A 22345-nucleotide genomic window follows, 5' to 3' on the forward strand; every position below is an offset into this window, starting at 1 on the left:
TTACCTGTTCATGTGTGTTAATGTTTGATCAAATGAATGTTCTCCAATCCTTTTATTACCAGAAAGATCTCTACCACCACTCCCAGTGTAAGTGAATTCATCGCCTCGATCCTGTGGGAGAAGATTATCCTCTGTTTTAACATTCCAAATTAAAGCATCTGAACTGAAAACACCATTGCTTCATTGGTCCTGTTTGCTCAGACAAACAAGAACATTTCCCTAATGCACAACTATGAATTTGTGCTCCGTTCCTACACGACTCTCCTTCTAGAAATTATACCAACACAACGCTACAGGTTCCATGATCATCAAATTTCTGACTATTAAACCCTTAGCTTCTAAAAACTATGGAGGGAGGGCAGCATACACTGATCATAATTATAGTGTTATTAAGATAGAACAATTAAAGTTTAGTAGGAAATCATATTTGCAAAATATGTATTGTCATCGCTGATAAATAGGGTTCAATTCTGCAAGGTGCAGAGCACACTGGCCCTGATCTAGTGGAGCACTTAAGCATGTTCTTAACTATACTTCAATGATACCTGTACTTAATGATAAGAATGTGCAAAGGGACACTGCTGGATCAGGGCCAGAACACTCAGCACCTTGTAGGATCCAGCCCATACTGGGTTGGGATTGATAAACAGAACTTCATTAACTAGAGCATTACTAAAATGCAGATCTAGCTATATATACTGCTGTAAGAGAAGTTTCTCTCATAAACATTGTCAGATTGGTGTTATGAACTCATTATTATTCGAATGGAGATATGTATTTGCATTTGCTTTTCTAAGTACAGTTTATGATTCCTCTCCAAAAGCATTTTTAACACCACAAATCAGTGAAACCAAAAGAGTTTTATACATACCTTAATTGAGTAAAAGACAGTTACCTTTTCTGTAACCGGTGTTCGAGATGAGTTGCTCTATTCCACAATACGTGTGTATGGTCACCACATGCACCAGTCAAAAGTTTTTTCCCTAGCAGTACCCGTAGAAGAGTGCCCCTAGTGACTCCTGGAGTGGCACCTCCATGACTCTGTATAAGGGGTGCTGCGTGTTCTCCCCACCCTCAGTTCTGACTGTGGCACTGGCGGAGCAGCCTGTTCAGCCTGGCTGGCCTGACTCATTGATGGCCGTGCTGATGTATGACCTGCTGCTTTCTCTGGACCAGGAGGAGTGGTGGCGCCAGGAGCAGTGCCAACCTCGAGACCGTGACTAAATGTGGAGGACCGGTGCTGTCAGTAACAGCTGTTCAGCAATCGGCTCTGGTGGATCGATCTGCGACGGCGAATCATCGGCGATCACGGAGGCTGTGGGAGCGGTGCCGTGGCGGTGTCCTGGAGCGAGACAACGAACGGGAACGGCGTTGACATTCATGTCACGACCGGCTACGACAGCCCCTCCGAGACGAGGGCCTATGGTGTCGTCTGCCTCGGTCCCATCGGTGTTTGCTCCTCAAGGCGGAGCAGTGACTGAAGTCTCTGTCAGACAACCTGGTGGGAGTTGACGGCGACCCACATGGACTACGCGTGGAACGGTCGCTGAGCAGCGAATGGCATTGGGAATGTTCCCTCAACTGAGACCGGTACCGAGTCGGGGGCAACTGTGGAGATCCCAGTGGCGGCTTACCTCTGGACTGCAGGGCCAACATTTGCAGTGCTCCTGGTACCAGCATGGACGTAATGTCCCAGGCTGCCTGCAGGGCCTCTGGTGTGGAGGGCATCCAGACATCCAGGGAAGCCTGCTCCGAATGGGCCGGACTTGAGTCGGAGGCCTAGAGGCCAATGGGGATCGAGAACTGCCCAACACGGGTCCAGCCTCTACCCCAGTTTTACTCCAGTGCCATGGTGGAGAAGGCCTCTTCTTAGCCTTCTTGGCGTGCCTCATGGATGGGGAGCAGTGCCAACTAGTAGATGATGCCTAGGGGTCACCATACACTGACACCGCGGTGCTCGGTGCAAACTCGGAGCAGTGTGCCAGAGTCAGGGTGAACGCTGACTCCATCAGGATAGCCTGGAGCCTAATGTGTCTCTCTCTCTCTCTCAGTCCAAGGCTTAAATGACTTGCAAATCTTGCAGCAATCACTGAGATTGGTTTCCCCCAAACAGCGTAAACAGTCCGCGTGCGGATCACTCACTGGCATAGGTCGCTTACAAGCGTCGCACACCTTAAAACCCGGGCATGCCCCGACCCAGGCGCACTAGCTAGACTAAACTAAACTATTCCAACTAACTAACTACAGGTACCATACATTGAATCAAGAAGAGTTCTGGGGATGAGCTACAGCAAAGCTGGAGCAGAGCAGCTCCTAAGCACCTTCACTGGCGGCAAGAAGGACCTGAGGGTGAGGGAGGTGCACAGTGAACCATATACCATGCCATGGAGCCACCACTCCAGAGGTCGCTAGGGGCGCTCCCCTACAGGTACTGCTAGGGGAAAAACTTCGGACACCGGAGCACGTGGCAAGCACATACACCTATTGTGGAATACACATGAGCAATTACTCGAAGAACTGCATAATCCTACTACTACACCTCTCACCCTACTTCTCCTCTTTCCTATCTGTAGCTTATTATCCTCAGTTGTAGTGTCATGTCTGAATTTAGCTCCAAGGATGTTCAGGGCAGGGGATATGTCTTTACTTGTATCGATACTATCCTTAACACACTTTGGGATGCTCAAAATATTACACAATAATAATTGTAACTTCTTGTATTTAATATCCAGTAGATGCACAAAAACTATTTAAAGATATAAAAAGCATGTCTTGTTTGACAACAAAGCAAAATATATTTTCAACTACAGATAAGAGCATTTTGTTGCATAGGTTATTTTAGTATTCTAACTTAGTCTTTTGTTTGGCTGATGGAAAATCTTGTCCTAGAGTCTAGACTGTATCTGCTCTCTGATCGAGCAGTCTCAGAATGCTTCTGATATACTTGAACTTTTAAACAGGAGAATATCAACTAAATTTAAATGTAATAATGTATTCTCAATTAAAAATACATTTGGAGAGGAATCATATTCTCTTTTTTTTTTATATTAATATTTTACACTGATATATCACCTTCTATCCAAGGATTTCAAAGCAGTTTCCAAACTTCAGTGAATTTAAACCTACCATTCTGTGAAATCTGAATGAATTATGTGACAAGCTGATAAAAAACTGGTAAATATAATTTAAGAGCTCTATAGTTTAAGCATGAAGAATGATTTGGTGCTATTGATCACATTTTTAAAAACAATGGATTTTTGTGAGCAAGTTGAATGACATTTCTGTAAGAATATGAAATGTAACAATAAGCTGATTTTTTTAAAAATCTTCTATTTCTTGTATGTGTGACAAGTAGTTATTTTTCTGCTATGTAACAGTACTTCCTTCACATCCTCAGAACAATTCATTTCTAAGTTTTGGAATTATCGAGGAGCCATGCTTTGAGCAGGAGAACGTGCAGATTTGGGTGATGGATCTGGCCCACTTCTTGAGAAAGAAGATGAGGAACAGGGTGAAGAGTAAATGGTAGACAGACCACCAGCTGAAAAACATAAGGAAACCATGTCTCTCTTGGCCACACTGGAACTATAACAACTCCTCTAGCATTTTCTTTCTTTATCTTGAATACCACTTTGGATATTAGTGGAATTGGTGGAAATGCATATAACACATGCCTGTTCCATCTGGAGAGAAAAGCATCTCTGAGAAAGGTGACCCAGGCATTCCCTGAAGCAGAATTGAGAGCATTTCTTGTTCTTGGCTGTGGCAAACAGGTCTATCTTTGGAGTTCCCCAATGTATGAATATGTTGTGAAGGATGGTAGTGTCTACTTCCCATTTGTGATCTTTGGAAAATTTTCTGCTGAGAATATCTGCTGTAGTGTTCTGTATGCCCAGGAGAGAAAGTTGCTGAGATGCTGATCTGGTAACAAATGCACCAGTTCCATATTTTCACTGTCTTGGCACATAGAGAATATGATCTTGCTCCTCCCTGGCGGTTTACGTAGAACATGCATGCAATGTTGTCTGTCATAATCTTTACATGTTTGTCTTTGATCATTGGTAAGAAGTGTGAGCAGGCATTCTTGACTGCTCTGAGCTCTAGTAAGTTGATATGTAGTGTGGATTCGAGAGGGGAGAGGGGACCATTTGCCCTGAACAGTGTAGGTGTCAGTGTCCAAGTGGGCCCCCCATCCCATTAGGGATGCCATCCATCGTCAATGACGGGGTGGTTGAGTGAAGGGGACTCCCGCACATACTTTGTGAGGATCTGCCCACCAGTTGAGTTAGTTTTTGATTCTTGAGGAGATTGACAGAAGTTTGTTTAAATTGTGTCTTCTTGGAATATACACCTTCTAAGCCACCCTTGAAGACAACGCATGTGGAGTCCTGTATGCTCTATGACTAAGGTGCCCACCTGCTCCATGCCCCAGTAGTTGCAGACAGGTTCTGGCTGAAATCCGCATACTGGCCTGAACTGTCGAGATTAAGCTGGCTAAGATGTTGAACCATGTGATGGGATGAAAGCTTTGAGCTCTATTGCATCTAAGCAGGTTCCTATGAATTTCAGCTGTTGCAGTGGGGTCAAAGTGGACTTTTGGGTATTTAGTTATAGACCTAGTTGTAGGAATAGAGCTATAGTTTTTCATGTCTCTCAAGGTGTAGGTGAATGTACGTACTTTGAGCTAGCAATCATCTAGATATGGAAATATCACGATGCCTTGTTTGTGAGGGTGTGCTGCTACCACAGAAAGGACTTTCAAGAATACCCTGGGTGTTGATGGTAGACCGAATGGGAGCACTTTGTATTGGAAATGATCTTGACCCAGAGTAAATCTTAGGAACCTCCTGTGCGATGGGTGGTTTGTGTTATGAAAGTAAGCATCTTGTAGGTTGAGGGCTGAGAACCAGTCCCCTTGGCCCAGAAATGGGTTTATTGCTGCCCAAGTAACAGTCTTGAAACACTGTCTTGTATTGAAACGGTTGAGTGCCCTTAAATCCAGAACGGGACTCTAACTACCGTTCTTTTTCTGTATCAGAAAGTATTTGGAATAAAAACCCTTCCCTCTGTGTTGTAGGGGAACAGGTTCTCTGGCACCTAGTTTTAGGAAGTGGTACATTTCTTTGCGTTAAGGGTGCTTGTGAGAAAGGTCTCTGAAGAGAGGCAGGAAGGGATATGAAGTGGATTGAATATCCCTTGGAGATAATCTCTAGTACCCACTTGTCTGAGGTTATATGCTTCTAGTTTTGATAAAAAGTAGTAAGATTGGTGGAGATGTTTGGACTGTTGGAGCAAATGAGACCAGGCCTTGATCCACACATCAAAACTGGATGTATAAGATTGCAAATATCAATGACTGTGGGGCAGCTGATCTCTGTTTTTGTAATCTATGCCTCTTCCTTTGAGGATCCTATGTCTCTGAGGAGAAGGAAAGTGAGTAGGCCAGGATCTCTGTGCCGTCTGGTACTTACTGAGTCTTCTTTTTTGAGGCTGGAGTATAAAACACCCAGAGAATGTAACATAGCCCTAGAATCTTTCAACACGTGGAGGTGATTCCTCCATTCTTTCTGCGAACAATTTAGATCCCTCACAAGGGAGGTCTTCCACCATGGCATGTACCTTCTTTAGAAAGCCAGAGAGATGAAGCCAAGATGCTCTCCTCATAACAACTGCCATGAAGATGGAAAGTGCAACTCTATCAACAGCATCCAGAGAAGCCTGCATTGCTGTCCTCGCAAGGAGCTCATCTTCAGCAACGATCGCCTGAAATTGCTCTTATTGATCCAATCGGATGTGTTCAATAAAGGTATTTAAATTTCAATTAATTGGTATGGTTTTATTTTACCATGAGGGCTTGATAGTTAGTGATCCTAAATTGTAGAATATTTACTGAAGAATATTATTTACGTCCAAATAAATCCAGTCATTTTCAGTCCTTATTGTACGTTGTCATTTTAGCCTAGAGCTGTCTGCCATGTTCATTAACAGAGTCAACGACCAGTGAATTAGAGGATGAGAAATAAAAAGCCCCCCACTTTAGAGGGCACATAATAATTTTTGTCTGCCTTTTTACATGTTGGGGGTACCATGTCTGGTATCTTCCATACAGTTTTTACCAAATCAAGCAGCGCCCATTGCTGAGGAGTGAAATCTTTGCTGATGACGTCTGTAGGATGTCAAGCAGTTTGTGCTGTGACACTGACTTCTTCAAGCGGGTTTTGCTGAGAATCTGCTACCCTCTTAAAAGAGGTCCTGAAATTGTTTGAAGTCATCTGCCACAGTTGGTGGCGGAAGCATGACTGACTTATCAGGAGATGATAATAAATGTTGGTCACAGGAGTGACTTCCTTGTCTAGTCTCTCCTTCTGTTCCCCAAAGTCTCCTCTTGAGGATTAGGAGGTCTGACTATTGAAGCTGCAGGAGATTGCCTTCCTTTAACTCTTTGGGTAAGCTAGAGGCCCTCAAAAATTGTTGTCCATATGTCACCATTGGGTCCCAATTTGGCCACTGAGGTGGTGGAAAAGGCAGGGGTGGGAGCATCCAACAGTGTCCATACCAACTAGGTGGGTCTCTTCTACTCTGGTGGTAGACTGAAGGCACATGAGTTTCCACCTGGTTAGCTCCCTGGTGTTGTAATGGAGACCCCGGTACAGACACTGAGTACAGGAGAGCCCCATTATCTTCCTTGTCACTTAACAGGGTGGAGCAGTCATGGACGTCCAGGGACCTGGGCATAACCCATACTGTGGTTATGCCAGTGCCTACTAAGGGTGATTCAGGAGCCTGTCTCCAATACCATTAAATCTTTGAAATTCCTGTGGTATCAGAACAGCCACTGAGGCCAGCCGAGTGGGCACCATTGAAGTGGACACAGCGGTCAGTACTACATGCCCTCTGCATTCTGAGGAATGGCCAACAGGTGTTGCTGTAGCCTTTTGTGGTGCCAGTGTAGTAGGTACCAATTGTTTACAAGACTCCATTGGTGCCGTTTTAGAGGAACTGAGTCTTTCTTTCCCGCTCCTTTCCCCTGAAGGTACTATTCTGCCCAAGCCTGCCCTCTTAGAGTCTTTAGGCTTACTGGTGATATTGAGAGGATCCTGTAACTTCATAGATACCTAGTCACGTGTCAGTCAGGAGTGAAGTTATTGACCATCCTGGGGTCCTCTTTCTCTTGGCCGATTCCCTGCTTGGGGAACTTGTGGCTTGCTTTTTCGAGACTTTCTGAGCGGAATCTAAAGATTTCCTCTTTGAAGTCACTGAAGAGTGTTGATCTGACGATGATGGGATCGGCCTCAACAGGGACCACTGTCCAGGAGAGGTCCCGGGCTCTGGGGCTGGTTGATGTCTTGATTGACATGGAAGGCCGATACTACTTTAGGGAGGAACGCTGGGTGTGGTCGCAACTGCACCTTGTCCTTGTGAAACACAGTATACGGTGGGTCCACCGTGAGCGCCCGCAGCTCGGAGACTCGTCTGGCCGATCTAATGGCTATGAGGAAAACTGTCTTCCAGGACAGGTATAGCAGCGAGCAAGTTGCTAACGGCTCAAATGGTGGAGACATAAGTCTGGTTAAGACCAGGTTGAGGTCCCAGGTAGGGGCAGGACAGCGTACTTGGGGGTATAGGCGGTCCAAGCCCTTGAGGAACCTGGAAACCATAGGGTGTGAAAACACGGAGTGGCCACTCTCCCCTGGGTGGAAGGTAGAAATGGCCACCAAGTGCACCCTCAATGATGACACCGCTAGGCCTGGCTGTTTGAGGGACCAGAGGTAGTACAGGATGGTGGAGATCAAGACCTCATTGGGAGTAACATTTTGCGTTTTGCACCAGCAGGAGAAACGCTTCCACTCGGCCAGATATGTAGACCGAGTGGAAGGTTTCCTGCTATCCAGGAGTATTTGTTGTACTGAGGCAGAGCAGTGTAACTCTGACTGGCTCAACCACGCAGGAACCATGCCATGAGGTGAAGGGACTGCAGGTCTGGGTGGTGAAGTCTGCTGTGGTCCTGAGTTATGAGTTCTGAGAGAAGAGGCAGGGTAATTGGGCTGGCTATTGACAGGTCGAGCAACATGGTGTACCAGTGCTGCCTGGGCTACGCTGGCGCGATCATGATCAAGTGAGCTCCGTCCCTGTGGAGCTTTAGCAGGACCCTGTGAACCAGCGGGAACAGTGGAAAGGCGTAAAGCAGTTGGCTCGTCCACAGTATCAGGAAAGCGTCCGAGATCGAGCCCGGGGAGAGACCGTGAAAGGAGCAGAACACTTGGCATCTCCTGTTCTCAGCTGCCGCCCAGGTGTTATAGTTATAGCGGCTAAGCAGGGCTTGTTGGTTTGCCACCCTGAGTTGGAGGCCCCCGGCAGAGTAGATTTTACGGCCCAATAAATCCATGTGCCTAGTCTCCTTTGCTTTTGGGGCAGGGGCTTGCTGGCCATGGCGCTCCCTTTCGTTAACCAATTGGACGACGAGGGAGCAGGGTGTACGTACAGGTACTCGTACCCCTTAGAGGGCACCATGTACTTCCTCTCAACTCCCCGAGCCGTGGGCGGAATAGATGCTGGAGACTGCCAGATGGTATCAGCCTTCACTTGGATCGTCCGAATAAATGGTAAGGCCACCCTTGTTGGAGTGTCAGCCAACAAAATATCTACCACCGGGTCCTCTATCTCCGGAACCTCCTCTAGCTGGAGGTTCATATTCAGAGCCACCCATCTCAGGAGGTCTTGATGTGACCTTAGGTCAATTGGAGGAGGGCCTGAAGAGGATGTCCCCGCCAGCGCTTCATCTGGAGAAGAGGAAGAGGAAAGGCCAGGGACAATTGGGTCCTCTGTTGTCTCGTGGGCTTGGGCGACGTCCGGCTCCAGTGGGACCTGAGGGTCTGGTGCCCGAATGGGAGCGTCCTCCGTAGCTGCAGGAGGGGGGCAGCTAACAGTAGCCTCCGGCACTTGGTGCTCCAATGGTACGGAGCGTGATGGCACTGGAGGTCCATCTTGGGCTTGGTGATATGCCGAAGGCGTCCAGAAGGACCACTGATGAGGTCCTTGGTCTTGAGCCTGGGTCTCTTGAAAGACACAGCTGGGAACATCTAAGTCACGGTCCTGTGCATAGGAAGCACTGTCCGCATGGGATGACATAGATGCATGGCGAGACAGCCAAGGAGGAGATGAAAATCCCTGAGAATGGTCTCCATCCCTGGGTAGTCTGTCTGTACGCTGCAGCGGAGAGCGGTACCAGGCGCTATACCGGTACCGGGAATGAGATCAGGACCTGCGACCGGAATGGTGCCGGGAGGTCGACCAGGACCTCGAAGCTCGATGCCGGGAGAGGCTGCGAGAGGTGCGGTGCCGTGAGCTTGATCGGTACCGAGAGTACCGGGCCAGTGAACTGGGTCTTGAATGGTGCCACGAGTGCGACTGGTACCGAGATGGAGAACGGTACCGGGACTGCGAGTGGCGTCGGGACCGGGATTGGTGATGGGACCGAGAACGCCGGCGGAACCGCGATTGTGATCGGTGCCTCTCAGCGGTGCCGACGGAGGATGGTCTCAGTAGGGCAGGCTTGCCTATGGACTGTATAACCTGCATTGGCGGTGCCGGGGGTTGAGGCAGCGCAGACTCCGTCAGTGCAATCAATTCCTGTGCCGTAGAGAAAGTCTCTGGCATGGAGGGAATAGTAAGCTCAACCATGGCGCGTGCCGGGGAGCTGACAGGCACCGGATTCGACGGCTCTTGCGGGACTGGAATCGACGGTGCTGAAGTTGTCGGTGCCATGGCAGTTGTTGGTGCCAGGTGGTCCGACTTAGGCGGGTGCTCCGACTGCGGCGTGGACACAGAAGCCGCAGGAGTCTTATGTTTTTTTACCCGCGGGGAGAGGGAGTGGTGCCGAGCACACATCCGGGCCGGCGACGGTTGGTGACGAGGGGCCTTAGCAGTACTGGTGCGCTCCGGTGCCGAACATGCACTTCTTCCCGGTGCGGACTGTCCGGTGCTCGGTGCCGATGGTGGAGGAGTAAGAGCTGCCTCCATCAGGAGCTGTCTAAGATGAAAGTCCCTCTCCTTTTTGTCTGCGGCTTCAATGCCTTGCAAATGTGGCACTTATCTGCGAGGTGGGATTCCCTGAGGCACTCAAGGCAGGAGTCATGAGGATCTCCTGCAGGCATCGGCATGTGACAGACTGAACACGGTTTGAAACCCGGTGAACCAGGCATGGGCCCCAGCACCAGATGAGGGGAAGGGGCTAATCCTTGAACCCCTCTTAACTATATATACTAACTATGTTAAAGAAAATAATAAGCTAAGTATAAAAATTTGAACTATATACACAACGAGAAAACTACGAGTAGCTAGGGAGGTGGAGATCAGCTAAGCCACGCTCCACTGTTCCAACGACCGACACGGGCGGTAAGAAGAAACTGAGGGGCGGTTGGGTCGGCAGGGGTATATATCCGGCGCCACAGAGGCGCCACGCCAACCCATCGAGTGTTGCTAGGGTAAAAATCTTCCGATGAACGTGCATGCGGCGCGCGCATACCTAACTGGAATGGATATGAGCAATCACTCAAAGAAGAATTTTAAAATATTCTTCTTGATTACCAAAGCTCAGTAACAGATTTCCTAACAAAAATTCAGACCTAATCCAGAACAAAAACCTGGTTCTACCAGCCTTCTTAGATGCAATACAAGAACCAGATTCACTAGTTTTACACTAGCAAGAAAGTGGTGAATCAAGCCCAAGATTTCCACCTAGCATAAGGAAGGGGAACCTGAAGAAGAGCTCTGTGTAAACTCAAAAGATTATGTCTCACTCCACAGAAATTGGTCCAATAGAAGATACTACGCCTCATCCACCTTGTCCCTCTAATAGCCTGAGACTGACACGGTTACAACACTGCACGCAAAAGATTGGACACATTCAGCTAAAAAGAAGGCTTCAGAACAGAAAAATGACTATTGGCTGGTAAGGAGGTGGCTCTAAACTCTGAAAATGTTGACCAACGCTTTGCCTACACTGTCATTTTTGTCATTAAAACTTCTGTTGCTCAGGGGCGTGAAAAAAAAAAACCCTGAAGGACAAATGTTGTAAAGATGAACAGCGCTAGTGGGGACAGCAATTCGTCAGTGGGAGCCACACACCAGGTGACGAAGTGATCGTCCTTCATTGGAGGTGGTTTTATTTTGTTGCCGGGAGAGCTCTCACCGGGTGATAAAGAATGGCTACACAGTGCACCTTACAACAGTGCGGCTGCAGCGGCACAGCCATGCTGTTGTAAGGTGCACAGTGTAGATACAGCTTAAGTAAAAGCAGCAGACAACTGTAGATTGCGCTATCCTTGAGATTTTTCTTATTTTTCTGAATGGAAGTTGTTTAAAAGAGGAGTCATCACATTACTAAAACTGGAATCAGTTTGCACATGAATCCAAGCAATTCAACAATTTAGATTCTTTGTGTCCTATCCATCCCCAAAAGTTCAAGAACAGAATGTGGATGCAACTTCTTTAAAGTTCAGGGGTGCTGGTTTGAGCCCCTTTAACAAATAAACCATGTAATAAAAATATAGGCATGCCATTGTCAGAAAGACACTATAACTACCCCCTTCAACATCTCTTTTTCAGTTCAAATATCCTTTTCATAACTGGAGTGCTTTACTAAAAAGATAACTGACAATACTACATTGCAAAGCTTTCAGACCAGCAAGTTTGGATGACCCTGTTAATTTACAATATTTGCTGGAGCCTGTTGGCATCTCCATTCACTGATAGTAACAGAGCTCCTGCTCTGCATACATCATATTGTTAGAACATGAAAGCACTGTTTATCTGATGGGAAAACACAGCCACTATTTGATATTCATGAACTTCCACACCAAAAACGTGGAAGTAGATTTATCCTTAAACTCCCCTAATACTTAGAGCTGTCACCAGGACAGCACTGGACTGGGTTTAACTGAGCAAACCTGGAGACCTGCACATTGGGGACAGCAAACCAGTTTGAACAGTGGTTTACCTAAGTTAATAGTGCTGTATCTTTGGCATCAATCTAAGTTACCTCAGATGAATTGGAGGATCCTACCACTAGAGTTAGGCACAGAGCCACTTCAGCTAGCTTTTTTCTGAATCATGCTGCTGCACCTTTGACACCAATAGAACCAGGGACCTTAGGGCCATTTGTTGGGAATGAAGCAATATTTATGCCTGACAGAAGCCTGTTCTGATATCATTTAACAGCATAAAAATAAATAGAATTGTGTCCATGTAAGAACTTGCCGAGTAATCACGTTTAGTTTTATGCATGTATAAGAAACTGCAGAGCAATCCTGTCTGTGAGAACAAGAAAAGATAAAATACTAAAAAGCTAGAAGACTAATTTGAACTAACAATAAGCCTGCTGGGGGAGGGGAGTTAATATGAAAATGAGAGACTAATAATGCATATGTATAAAAAAAAGACAACAAAAAGTTATAAATAAGTTTGTGTAACAATGGAACATTGAAGCTGTCCAATGCTGGAGGTGACTGTGATGAGGTCTTCATGATCAACTTCCCTCTTGTGAGTAACTGATAACTACTCGCTGAGTGTTTTGTCTTAAAAAACGTTAGACCCATCTGTTGAGTAAATGACCCTTAATCCAACACTGCTTCTACTGTGCATCGAATCATTTTATGCAAGTGTTTCACCAGAGTCAATTGTGCCAGATCCTCAGCACCAGACTGTCAATCCAGATGGATCCAGAGATCAAACACCACTTATATTCACGCAAGATCACTTCAAGCAAGTGGTACACCAGCCAATAGTGCCAAATCCTTAGAACTGGACTTGCATGATTCAGACTGTTGGGGGGAAGTTAATGCCATGTACAAAGGGCGTACCTGATGACTTCATCAAGTACTTCACCACATTCTATCCTGCCAGATCCTAGGCAACTGACTTGGTTGACCTAGAGGGATCTGGAGACCTTAGTGCTTTTTACAGTGGGCACCAAATCACATCTCATTGGTGCCAGAAGCCTGGCAGCATGTCAACAGTTCCAGGACCTCAGCAATGAACTGGGTCTACCTATAGGTATTCAGGGACCTCAGCAATATGCTGATTGTGCCATAACATCTGTGCCGGATTAGGTCTACCCAGTCATACCCTGGCGCTTTGGTGTCATATCAGCAGTGCTGGAATTTCACTGCTGGATTAGGTTGACCTGGACAGATCCAGGGACCCCGCTGCTGTATCTACTGTGCTGGAATCTCAGTACTGGGCTTTGTGAGTCACGTTAAGACCATGGACCTGAATGCTGCATGAGTTGGAAACAGAATCACTTGCCTAGTGAATCTCTAAAGTCAATGATGCACTTGCATATAGCCAGACTTCATTTCTGGGACTTCACGAGCTTCCTCATCAGCAGGGTGTGGAAGCCCTCCTGCTCCATGTGTGTCCAGATGACACACGTGACAAATGGTTATAATTTCTTTTTTGTTCTTAAATTAAGAAACCTGTGTTAATTAACTGAGAATATAAATACCTAAATTAAAAATAGCCCTGAGAAGGCAGAAGAAAAGGAAAAACTGACAAGGAATGAATTGAGGACACCGTATGTGATATTAGCTCAATGAACCTTTGGAAGTTAAGAAGGAATCCAGGAGCAGTTGAGAGCACTCCTCCAATAACCTGAGAATTGCCCACAGAGGAGGGAGAGGGAGGAATAAGTGACTTCAATGCACACTGCTCTCCAGAAGATTCTGTAACTCAGCACTGGGAACTGCCTATCCCACAAATGGAAATAAGCAGAGGGCATTTGAGGGAAAAAAAATAAAATTCATTCAGATTAAACTGTTGACACAGAAACCAGTATTTAAGTTAACCACCTTGATTAATACTTCCTCAAACCAACCTGAAGAATGCACCTTGAAGTCCATACACTGAAAGGAAGCAAACATCAGTTTTAATCCTGACTCAAAAAGTATTTAAACTTTCAATAAAGCCAAAAAACTGACCGCAAAAACTACAGATTGACAATTTGGCATCTCAAAGGAGATGATGTTGAATCTTCTTTAATAGTTTGAATTGGATACACAGATGCTTCCAAAGGAATAAATCATGAAGATTCTGATCCAAAACCTCACAGTAATTAGTAATGTCTAAAATCTGTCATACTGGCTCCTGACAAACATTGGTCCATAATGAATGTAGTTCTTATGGCTTTTCTACACTTACTGGGAATCAACGAGTGGCCACCGATGCAACAACGGTCGATTTAGCAGGTCTAGTGAAGACTCATTAAGTTGACCGCCAATTGCTTTCCGGTCGACTCCTGTACTCGACCAGATCGAAACGAGTAAGGGGAGTCAACGGGAAAGCATCTCCCATTGACATCGCGTAGTGTGGACCCCACGGTAAGTAGATCTAAGCCACGTTGATCTGAGTTACGTTATTCAGGTAACTCAAATTGTGTAGCTTAGATCAACTTTTCCTTTTAGTGTAGACAAGGCCTTAGACTGCCCAAATTCATGGAAAAAATTCTGCAATAATTTCTTCAAGTTAGTGTTCTAGAGTCCTTAAAATATCAAGAACAGGACCAAAAGGTTCTTATTTTTAACAAATAAAGCAATCTGAATCAGAGGTAGCTAGAATTAGGGCATCTTAAATCGGATAACTAAAGCAACTGAACTCCTTTCCATTGAATTACAAGGACAGACAATCATAAGAAAAATATTAATATGTGAACACTTTAGATGCATGTAACTTTATGGAAATTCAGCATAAGCAGCAAGACTTAAGTTTCATTTTACTGCTCATTTTGCAAAAGCTGATGAAACTCCTTTCTAAATCTGGAGCTTGATCCCACATTGATGCAACTGAGTAACTTTATTCACTAAACTCAACAGGATTTATGAGATCAAAGTTACACACGTTTGTTTGTTTGCAAATTGGGCACTTTCAGTTGTGCATCATAAAAGGATAAGACTGAAAGCCAAAGGGTAAATTTCCACTTCTGGCAACAAGTTTTTTTCAAGCCAAATATCATTCATGTGATAAGCAGTTGCTCATACTCACAAGGAGAGTGTGGAGAAGAAACTTGAAGGTTAGTAGAAACCATTTGAAAAACACTATAAAAACACATGCCATAAAATAGCCTCTAATATTAATCACTCAATTCTGCAAACACTTACACATAAGTAACTATGCTCAAGTGATTAGTCCTATTGGACTCTTAATCCCACTTTCCTTTGTCCTGTTTAGTGAACTGGCTGGGGTAGGACTCCAAGCCTCTACACCCATTTTTAAGGAAATGTTTTGCTGTGGGAATGATTGGTGTATGTAGAAGAGTGACAAGAAAGCAGTTTGAATTTTTCTTTCTGTGTTAGAGATCTTTCTCCTTTAACCCTCTCTGAGAAAAATGGGAAAGTGGAAGTCATCTGGAAATCCATAGGAAGTTGGTTTGTGTAGGTTGATGCCAGTGAGCAGTTACTGAAGAGAAAATTAGCACTATTACTAAACATGCGCCTAAATAAGATTTTTTTTTCTCTATATCCTTAATTAAAGAGCTATAGGAACTAAGCCTAAAGGCACCATGTCTGGCAGTCATACAAACATGTGAGAACAGCAGCTGCAATATTTCTTCCCCTTGTTTCTCCCTCTCTGCTCCTTCCAAAATAAAAAGCCCACAAGAGTATGACTTTACTTGAATATCAGTATCTACAGTAGCACCTGGCCACACCATCAGTTTGGGGATAGCGCCAGGGATACCAAGGCTCCAAAACATCAATACCACTGCCAAAAATAAAGAACAGAAGTGATAGCATCCCCAGCTACCCAGCTTTGACCATATAGCAGCTGACTCAATAGGACGCCATGGCCATGTGCCCTGGGGCTTGGGTTGGGGTTGACTCCAGGGATGTAGTAATGTTCCAACACCAAGTACCTCCTCATGTGACTTCTCCAACAGAGACACATTGATGCCTTCGGAGGCAAACTCCCGCAGCGGCAGCAGCTGGGTAAGCGCTGTTGGCAAAGAATACATAACATTCTGATGCTATTTAGGATGTTCATTTCATTTCCTTGTCTAATGCCTTTTCCCCTGCCTATGTTTAACAGCTGCCTATGTTTTTTTAAAAAACCAGGATGCTTACAGCTTTATGTTCACCTGTTGTATGATTCAGAATTCCACCTGATGGCATAGAACTGCAGGAGGGGGAGTACCCTGTGTAAACATTATTTTGAATACAGAAAATCTATTCACACACTTATCTTGGTCAGGCTCATGAAACGAAAGGACAAACAAAACTAATACTTCATACAGCTTGGTCAGTCTATTTAGCTGTTGATATGTACTGGTCACCAATGTAGAAATTTCCCAACATCATTTTTTGAGGACGATGATCCAAAGTGATAACGTTTTCCTGTGTAGTACTGAGGGCCCTCAGCTCTCAGTTAAATCAACAGGAGACGAGGACCTTCTGCACATCTCAGGAATAGACCTTGTATCTTTTATCCTACCCTCACTAAAATTAAGATCTGTGATGATTGGCATCACTGCCGAAAATTCAAGATTATCTGTTTGATAGTCAGTTTTATTAACTTGACAGCAATAAAAATGATGGTCAGGGCAGAATCTAAAATGCATCACTTACAAAGCCTACTGTCACAGGCTCATCAGATTTTACATGCTGACAATAAATCCAGACTATATAAGAATATTAACAATTAGCATTTGTGAATAAACTAAAATTCAGCTGTAAGTAAAGTGTTTTACATAAGAACACGAAGTTGTCTTCTGTTATCAATAACCATATATTTTAAGGATATATTTTTTAAACATATATTTGTGTTTAAATTAAAACAAATAAGTTAAATAATAGTTAATATTTATTATTCTGTGAACTCACACCTTGTTTATGAGGGTTAACTTTAGGAACAGCAAGGAACTTAACTCTCCACATTCATAAAACAGAAGTCATGACATTGGTTTGGATAAAAAACATACCACTTCATCTTCAAATCCTCCAGCCAGCACAAGTGAATAAGCTCCATCATTACTCCGTCCATGGATTCCGCCAACATGCGGTCTGTGAACGCCTGCTTCACTCACCTTTGGTAATAAAATAAACGGAGGAAATCTTTAAGATAATTCCTAAAGCAACTGGCCAGCAATATTCATTTTTAACAATTAATTTATTTTTTAATGAAGTATAATTTTATGTGAAGAGGCAGTCTGCAGAAAAAGGTTAATATGAAATTGCCTGAGGAAGAGAGGATTTTATGTACTTTTAGGAGGAACAAAGTCACAAAGGCAGTCTAGGGCCCAATTCACTGAGCAGTGATTAGAGGTGGCTGAGTGAGAGGGGCTGAATCACCCATTCCAGCACTATGTGAGGCCCAGCTTTAAAAAGCCTGCAGGCTCCCAATAACTGGTAAGACATGTGGCTGGTGAGACTAGGGGTGATGAGACTATGGGTGATGTGGCTGGTAAGACTAAGAGAATTAGCTAGTTGAGTCTGCCAGCAAAAGGAGAGTACAGAGTTAAGGAAAGGAAAACCACAGAACCCTAACTTGCAGCTACTCTACGAGGAAGAGCCCACAATGGGACAGAAACTGTGTGTCATCAACACCACTGTTAGCTAGCTCTAACTCTGCATGCACTATGGGGGCCACTGTCAGACAGGCATCCTGACTCTGAAAGCTTCCACCCTGGCCCTGTCTTGTCTTGCTCAGAACACGGTCTGGCAGGAGAACCCACTAGTGTGTTAGGTGTCTGTTGGGAGTCCTTCAGGAAACAGATAGGTGAGCAGCAGGAGGAAGTGGCTCATCTGGGTAGCATCTAGGAGCATGAGCACTTAATTGACAAGACACATGGAAACACCTGGGACAGAGAATACTAACCAACTTCAGATGACTACAACAACACGAGAGGAGGAAGGAGAATTGGCAGCTCTGTAGGGAGGAGACTGGTTGCCGGTCACCTTGGGCAGCAGACAGTGCGTCACCCCCCATCCAAGTCCCCCACCATACGGTCAAGAACCAGTATGCAGTACTGGCAACAGGAGAGAAGGAGTAGACCCCACTAGCTAAGGAGGAGGAGCCATCTTCTCTAAACGCTGGGAGGCTCACATTCACCACATCCCAGAAAAGAAAGCATAGGGTGCTGGTGGTCAGTGATTCCCTTCTGAGGGAGACAGACATCCATATGCCCACCTGATATAGCATCCCAGAGGTGTGCTGTCTGCATGGAGCCCGTATCAGAGATGTCACAGAAAGGTTGCCAAAACTAATTCATCCCCCAACCCCTATCCCAGGTTGCTCATTCACATAGGCACTAATAATGCTACCAGGTATGATCCTGAGCAGATAAGCAGTGACTCTGGGATTGAGGATGAAGGCGTCGGGGACACAGATTGTGTTCTTATCCATCCACCCAGTTGAGAATCAGGGCCTAAGTAGAGACACATATCCTGGAGATGATTGCATGGCTGCATAGATGGCATCAATGGGAAGGCTTTGGCTACCTCACCCAAGGCTGCTGTTCTAGGAAGGAGATCTACTAGTAAGAGATGGGGTCCAACTGACCAATAAAGGGGAAAGGATCTTCATGTACCAACCTACTGAGGAGGGCTTTAAACTAAGTTCAAAGGTCACAAGTGACAAAACTACACAGGTAAGCATAGGAAAAGCAACCCTAATGGACAGCTAGATATTGGGGTAGGAGGGACATGGAAAATTACAATAGGATCACAGGAACATGACTGAGATCAGGGAGGGAATCTGCTAAACATCTTAGGATGTCTATACACAAATGCAAAGAGTACGGGAAATAAACAAGAACTGGAAGTATTTATACATAAGCTAAATTATGACATAATTGGCATCACAGAGACTTTGTTGGGATAAATCTTGAATGAAATATTGGTACAGAGGGGTATAACTTGTTCAGGAAGAACAGGCAGAGGAAAGAAAGAGGAGTGGTGTTGCATTATATATCAAGAACATATACATTTATTCGGAGGTCCAGAAGGAGGTCAGAAACAGACTAGTTGAAAATCTCTGGGCAAAGATAAAATGGGCAAAAATAGGAGTGATGTCAAGATAAGGGGTTACTATAGACCATCAAATCAGGAAAAGGAGATGGAGGCATTTCTAGAACAAACAACAGAAATATCCAAAACACAAGCCCTGGTAGTAATCCTAGACATCTGCTGGAAAAGTAACACGGCAAAACACAAACTTTCCAATAAGTTATTGGAATGTGTTGAGGAAAAACTTTTGTTTCAAAAAGAGTAGGAGGTAACCAGGACAGCCATTTTAGACTTGATTTTGACCCAGATCCTTAAATGGCCCCCTCAAGGACTGAACTCACAACACTGGTTTTAGTAGGCCAATGCTTAAACCACTGAGCTATTCCTCCCCTCGTTGATTCTGACCAACAAAGATGACTTGCTTGTGAATTTTAATGTGGAAGGCACTTTGGGTGACAGGGATCACGAAATGACAGATTTCATAGTTCTAAGGAAAGAAAGGAGCAAGTGCAGCAGAATAAGGACAATGGACTTTAAAAAACTCACACTTTTAACAAAATCAGAGAGGTCCCATAAAGAAAATCTAAGGGAAAAAGGAGTTCAAGAGCCAGCAATTCACAAACAGACAATATAAAGGCATAACAGCAAGCTATTCCAATGCAAAGGCAAGATAATAAGAGGCCAACATGGCTCCAAGAGGCGCTCTTTAATCAAAAAGGAATTCTATAAAAAGCAGAAACATGAAAAAAGTGCTACGGATCGGTGCAAAAGAACAACACAAGCTCATAGGGACAAAAGCAGACAGGTTAAAACACAAAATGAGCTACACCTAGTAAGGGACATAAAAGGCAATAAGATGAATTTATAGAATCTCTTCTTTCTCTTGCTCTCAACGTTAAGTGTAAGTTCTTTATGTAGCTGGAAATGAGAGCCAAAAATGGATGACATCAAGAAAGCAAAAGTGCTTAATGCCCATTTTGCTTGAGTCTTCACTAGAAAGGTTAATGATGACCACATACTCAACACTATTAACATTAGGAACAAGAGGAAAGGAATGCAAGCCACAACAGGGAAAGACCAGGTTAAAGAATATTTAGATAGTTTAGATGTATTCTAGTCAGCAGGGCTTGACACAATTCATCTTAGAGTACTTAAGGGACTAGCTGAAGCAGGCTCGTAATCATTAGCAATTATCTTCAAGAACTTATGTAAGACAGGTGAGGACTCATAGTACTGGAGAAGGGAAAGCACAGTACCTATCTTTAAAAAGAGGAACAAAGCCAACTCAGGAAATTATAATCCAGTCAGTGTAACTTTGACTCCTGGAAAGATACTGGAATAAAATTATTAAACTATCTATTTTTCAGAGCACCTTGAGGATAATAGGGTGATAATAATCAGCATGGATGTGTCAAGAACAAATCATGGCAAACCAACCTAATTTACTTCTGTGCCAGAATAACTGGCCTAGTGGCTAGAGCAAAAGCAGTAGACATGAATAACCTTGATTTTAGTAAGGCTTTTGACACAGTCTCACATCACATTCTCATAAGCAAACTAGGGAAATGTGGTCTAGATGAAATTACTATAAAATGGGTGCACAACTAGTTGAGACTATACTCAAAAAGTACTTATCAGTGGTTTGCTCTCAAACTGGGAATATGTATCTAGTGGATCCAGCACAGGTCATTCTGGGGTCTGCTACTGTTCTATATTTTCAGTAATGACTTGAATAATGGAATAGAGACTAAGCTTATAAAAATCTAAGGATGACATCAAGCTGGGAGGAGTTTCAAACACTTTGGAGGAGGACAGGATTACAATTCAAAATAACCTTGACAAATTAAAGAATTGGTCTGAAATTAACAAGATGAAATTTAAAAAGGTCAAGTGCAAAGTACTAGTTTTAGAAAGGAAAAAAATCAAATGCATAACTACAAAATGACTAGGTGGTAGTACTACTGAAAAGGATCTGGGGGTTATCATGGATCAAAAATGGAATATGAGTCGACATGATGCAGTTGTGAAGAACACGAATGTAATTCTGGAGTGTATTACAAGAGTTTCATATGTAAGACACAGGAAATAACTGGCCAACTCAGAACTTAGTGGTGATGGGGGACTTCAGCTACCCAGACATCTGTTGGGAAAATAACACAGCAGGGCACAGATTATCTAACAAGTTCTTGGAAAGTACTGGAGACAAATTTTTTATTTCACAAGGTGGAGAGAGCTACTGGGGAAAGGCTGTTCTAGATTTGATTTTGACAAATAGGGAGGAACTATTTGAGAATTTGAAAGTGGAAGGCAACTTGGGTGAAAGTGATCATGAAATGGTAGAGTTTGTGATTCTAAGGAATGGTAGGAGGGAGAAAAGCAAAATAAAGACACTGGATTTCAAGAAGTCAGACTTTAGCAAACGCAGGGAGTTGGTAGGTAAAATCCTATGGGAAGCAAGTATAAGAGGAAAAATAATTGAAAACAGTTGGCAGTTTTTCAAAGCGACATTAAGGACACAAGAGCAAACTATCCCACTGCACAGGAAAAATTGGAAGTATGGCAAGAAACCACCCTGGCTTAACCAGGAGACCTTCAGTGATCTAAAACTCAAAAAAGAGTCGTACAAAAAGTAGAAACTCGGCCAAATTACAAAGGATGAATATCAACAAATACAAGTATGTCAGGACAAAATTAGAAAAGCCAAGGCACAAAATAAGATCAAACTAGCTAGGGACATAAAAAGAAACAAGAGAACATTCTACAAAAACATTAGAAGCGAGAGGAAGACCGAGGACAGAGTAGGCCTGTTACTCAATGAGGGGAGAAAGACAACAACAGAAAATGTAGAAATGGCAGAGGTGCTTAATGACTTCTTTGTTTCAAGTTTTATCAAGAAGACTGGCGTTGACTGGATGTCTAACATAGTGAATGCTGGTGAAAATGAGGTAGAATCAGAGTCTAAAATACAGAAAGAACAAAATTAGGGGAGTGGTAAATAATGAAGCAGACAAATGACTGAGTAAGAGAGATCTGGATTGCTTGGTAAACTGGGTGCAAGCAAACAATATGCATTTTAACACAGCTAAATGTAAATATGTAGATCTTGGAACAAAGAATGCAGGCCATACTTAAAGGATGGGACTTTATCCTGGGAAGTAGTGACTCTGAAAAAGATTTGGGGGCTATGGTGGAAAATCAGTTGAACAGGAGCTCCCAGTGTGACACAGTGGCCAAAAGAGCTAATGTGATCCTGGGATGCATAAACTGGGGAATATTTAAATAGCAGTAAAGAGGATATTACATCTCTATTTTTGGCACTGGGAGAATGTTGCTGTACTATAGTGTTCAGCTCT

General features: G+C 44.1%; 1 protein-coding gene across 2 annotated transcripts in view; it reads right to left on the reverse strand.

Annotated features, from left to right (window-relative positions):
* UHRF2 (ubiquitin like with PHD and ring finger domains 2) overlaps nucleotides 1–22345 on the reverse strand; it is a 183135-nt gene that overhangs the window by 14159 nt on the left and 146631 nt on the right. For both annotated transcript variants that reach the window (XM_050943082.1, XM_050943083.1), the window contains exons 9-10: nucleotides 16967–17071; nucleotides 5–111 (exon numbers count right to left, since the gene is read on the reverse strand). In XM_050943082.1, coding sequence (XP_050799039.1) covers nucleotides 5–111; nucleotides 16967–17071 — 212 coding nt within the window. The remainder of the gene's footprint in view (nucleotides 1–4; nucleotides 112–16966; nucleotides 17072–22345) is intronic.

This window comes from Gopherus flavomarginatus, chromosome 3, assembly GCF_025201925.1.
Source record: "Gopherus flavomarginatus isolate rGopFla2 chromosome 3, rGopFla2.mat.asm, whole genome shotgun sequence".
Classification (NCBI taxonomy): Eukaryota; Metazoa; Chordata; order Testudines; family Testudinidae; genus Gopherus; species Gopherus flavomarginatus.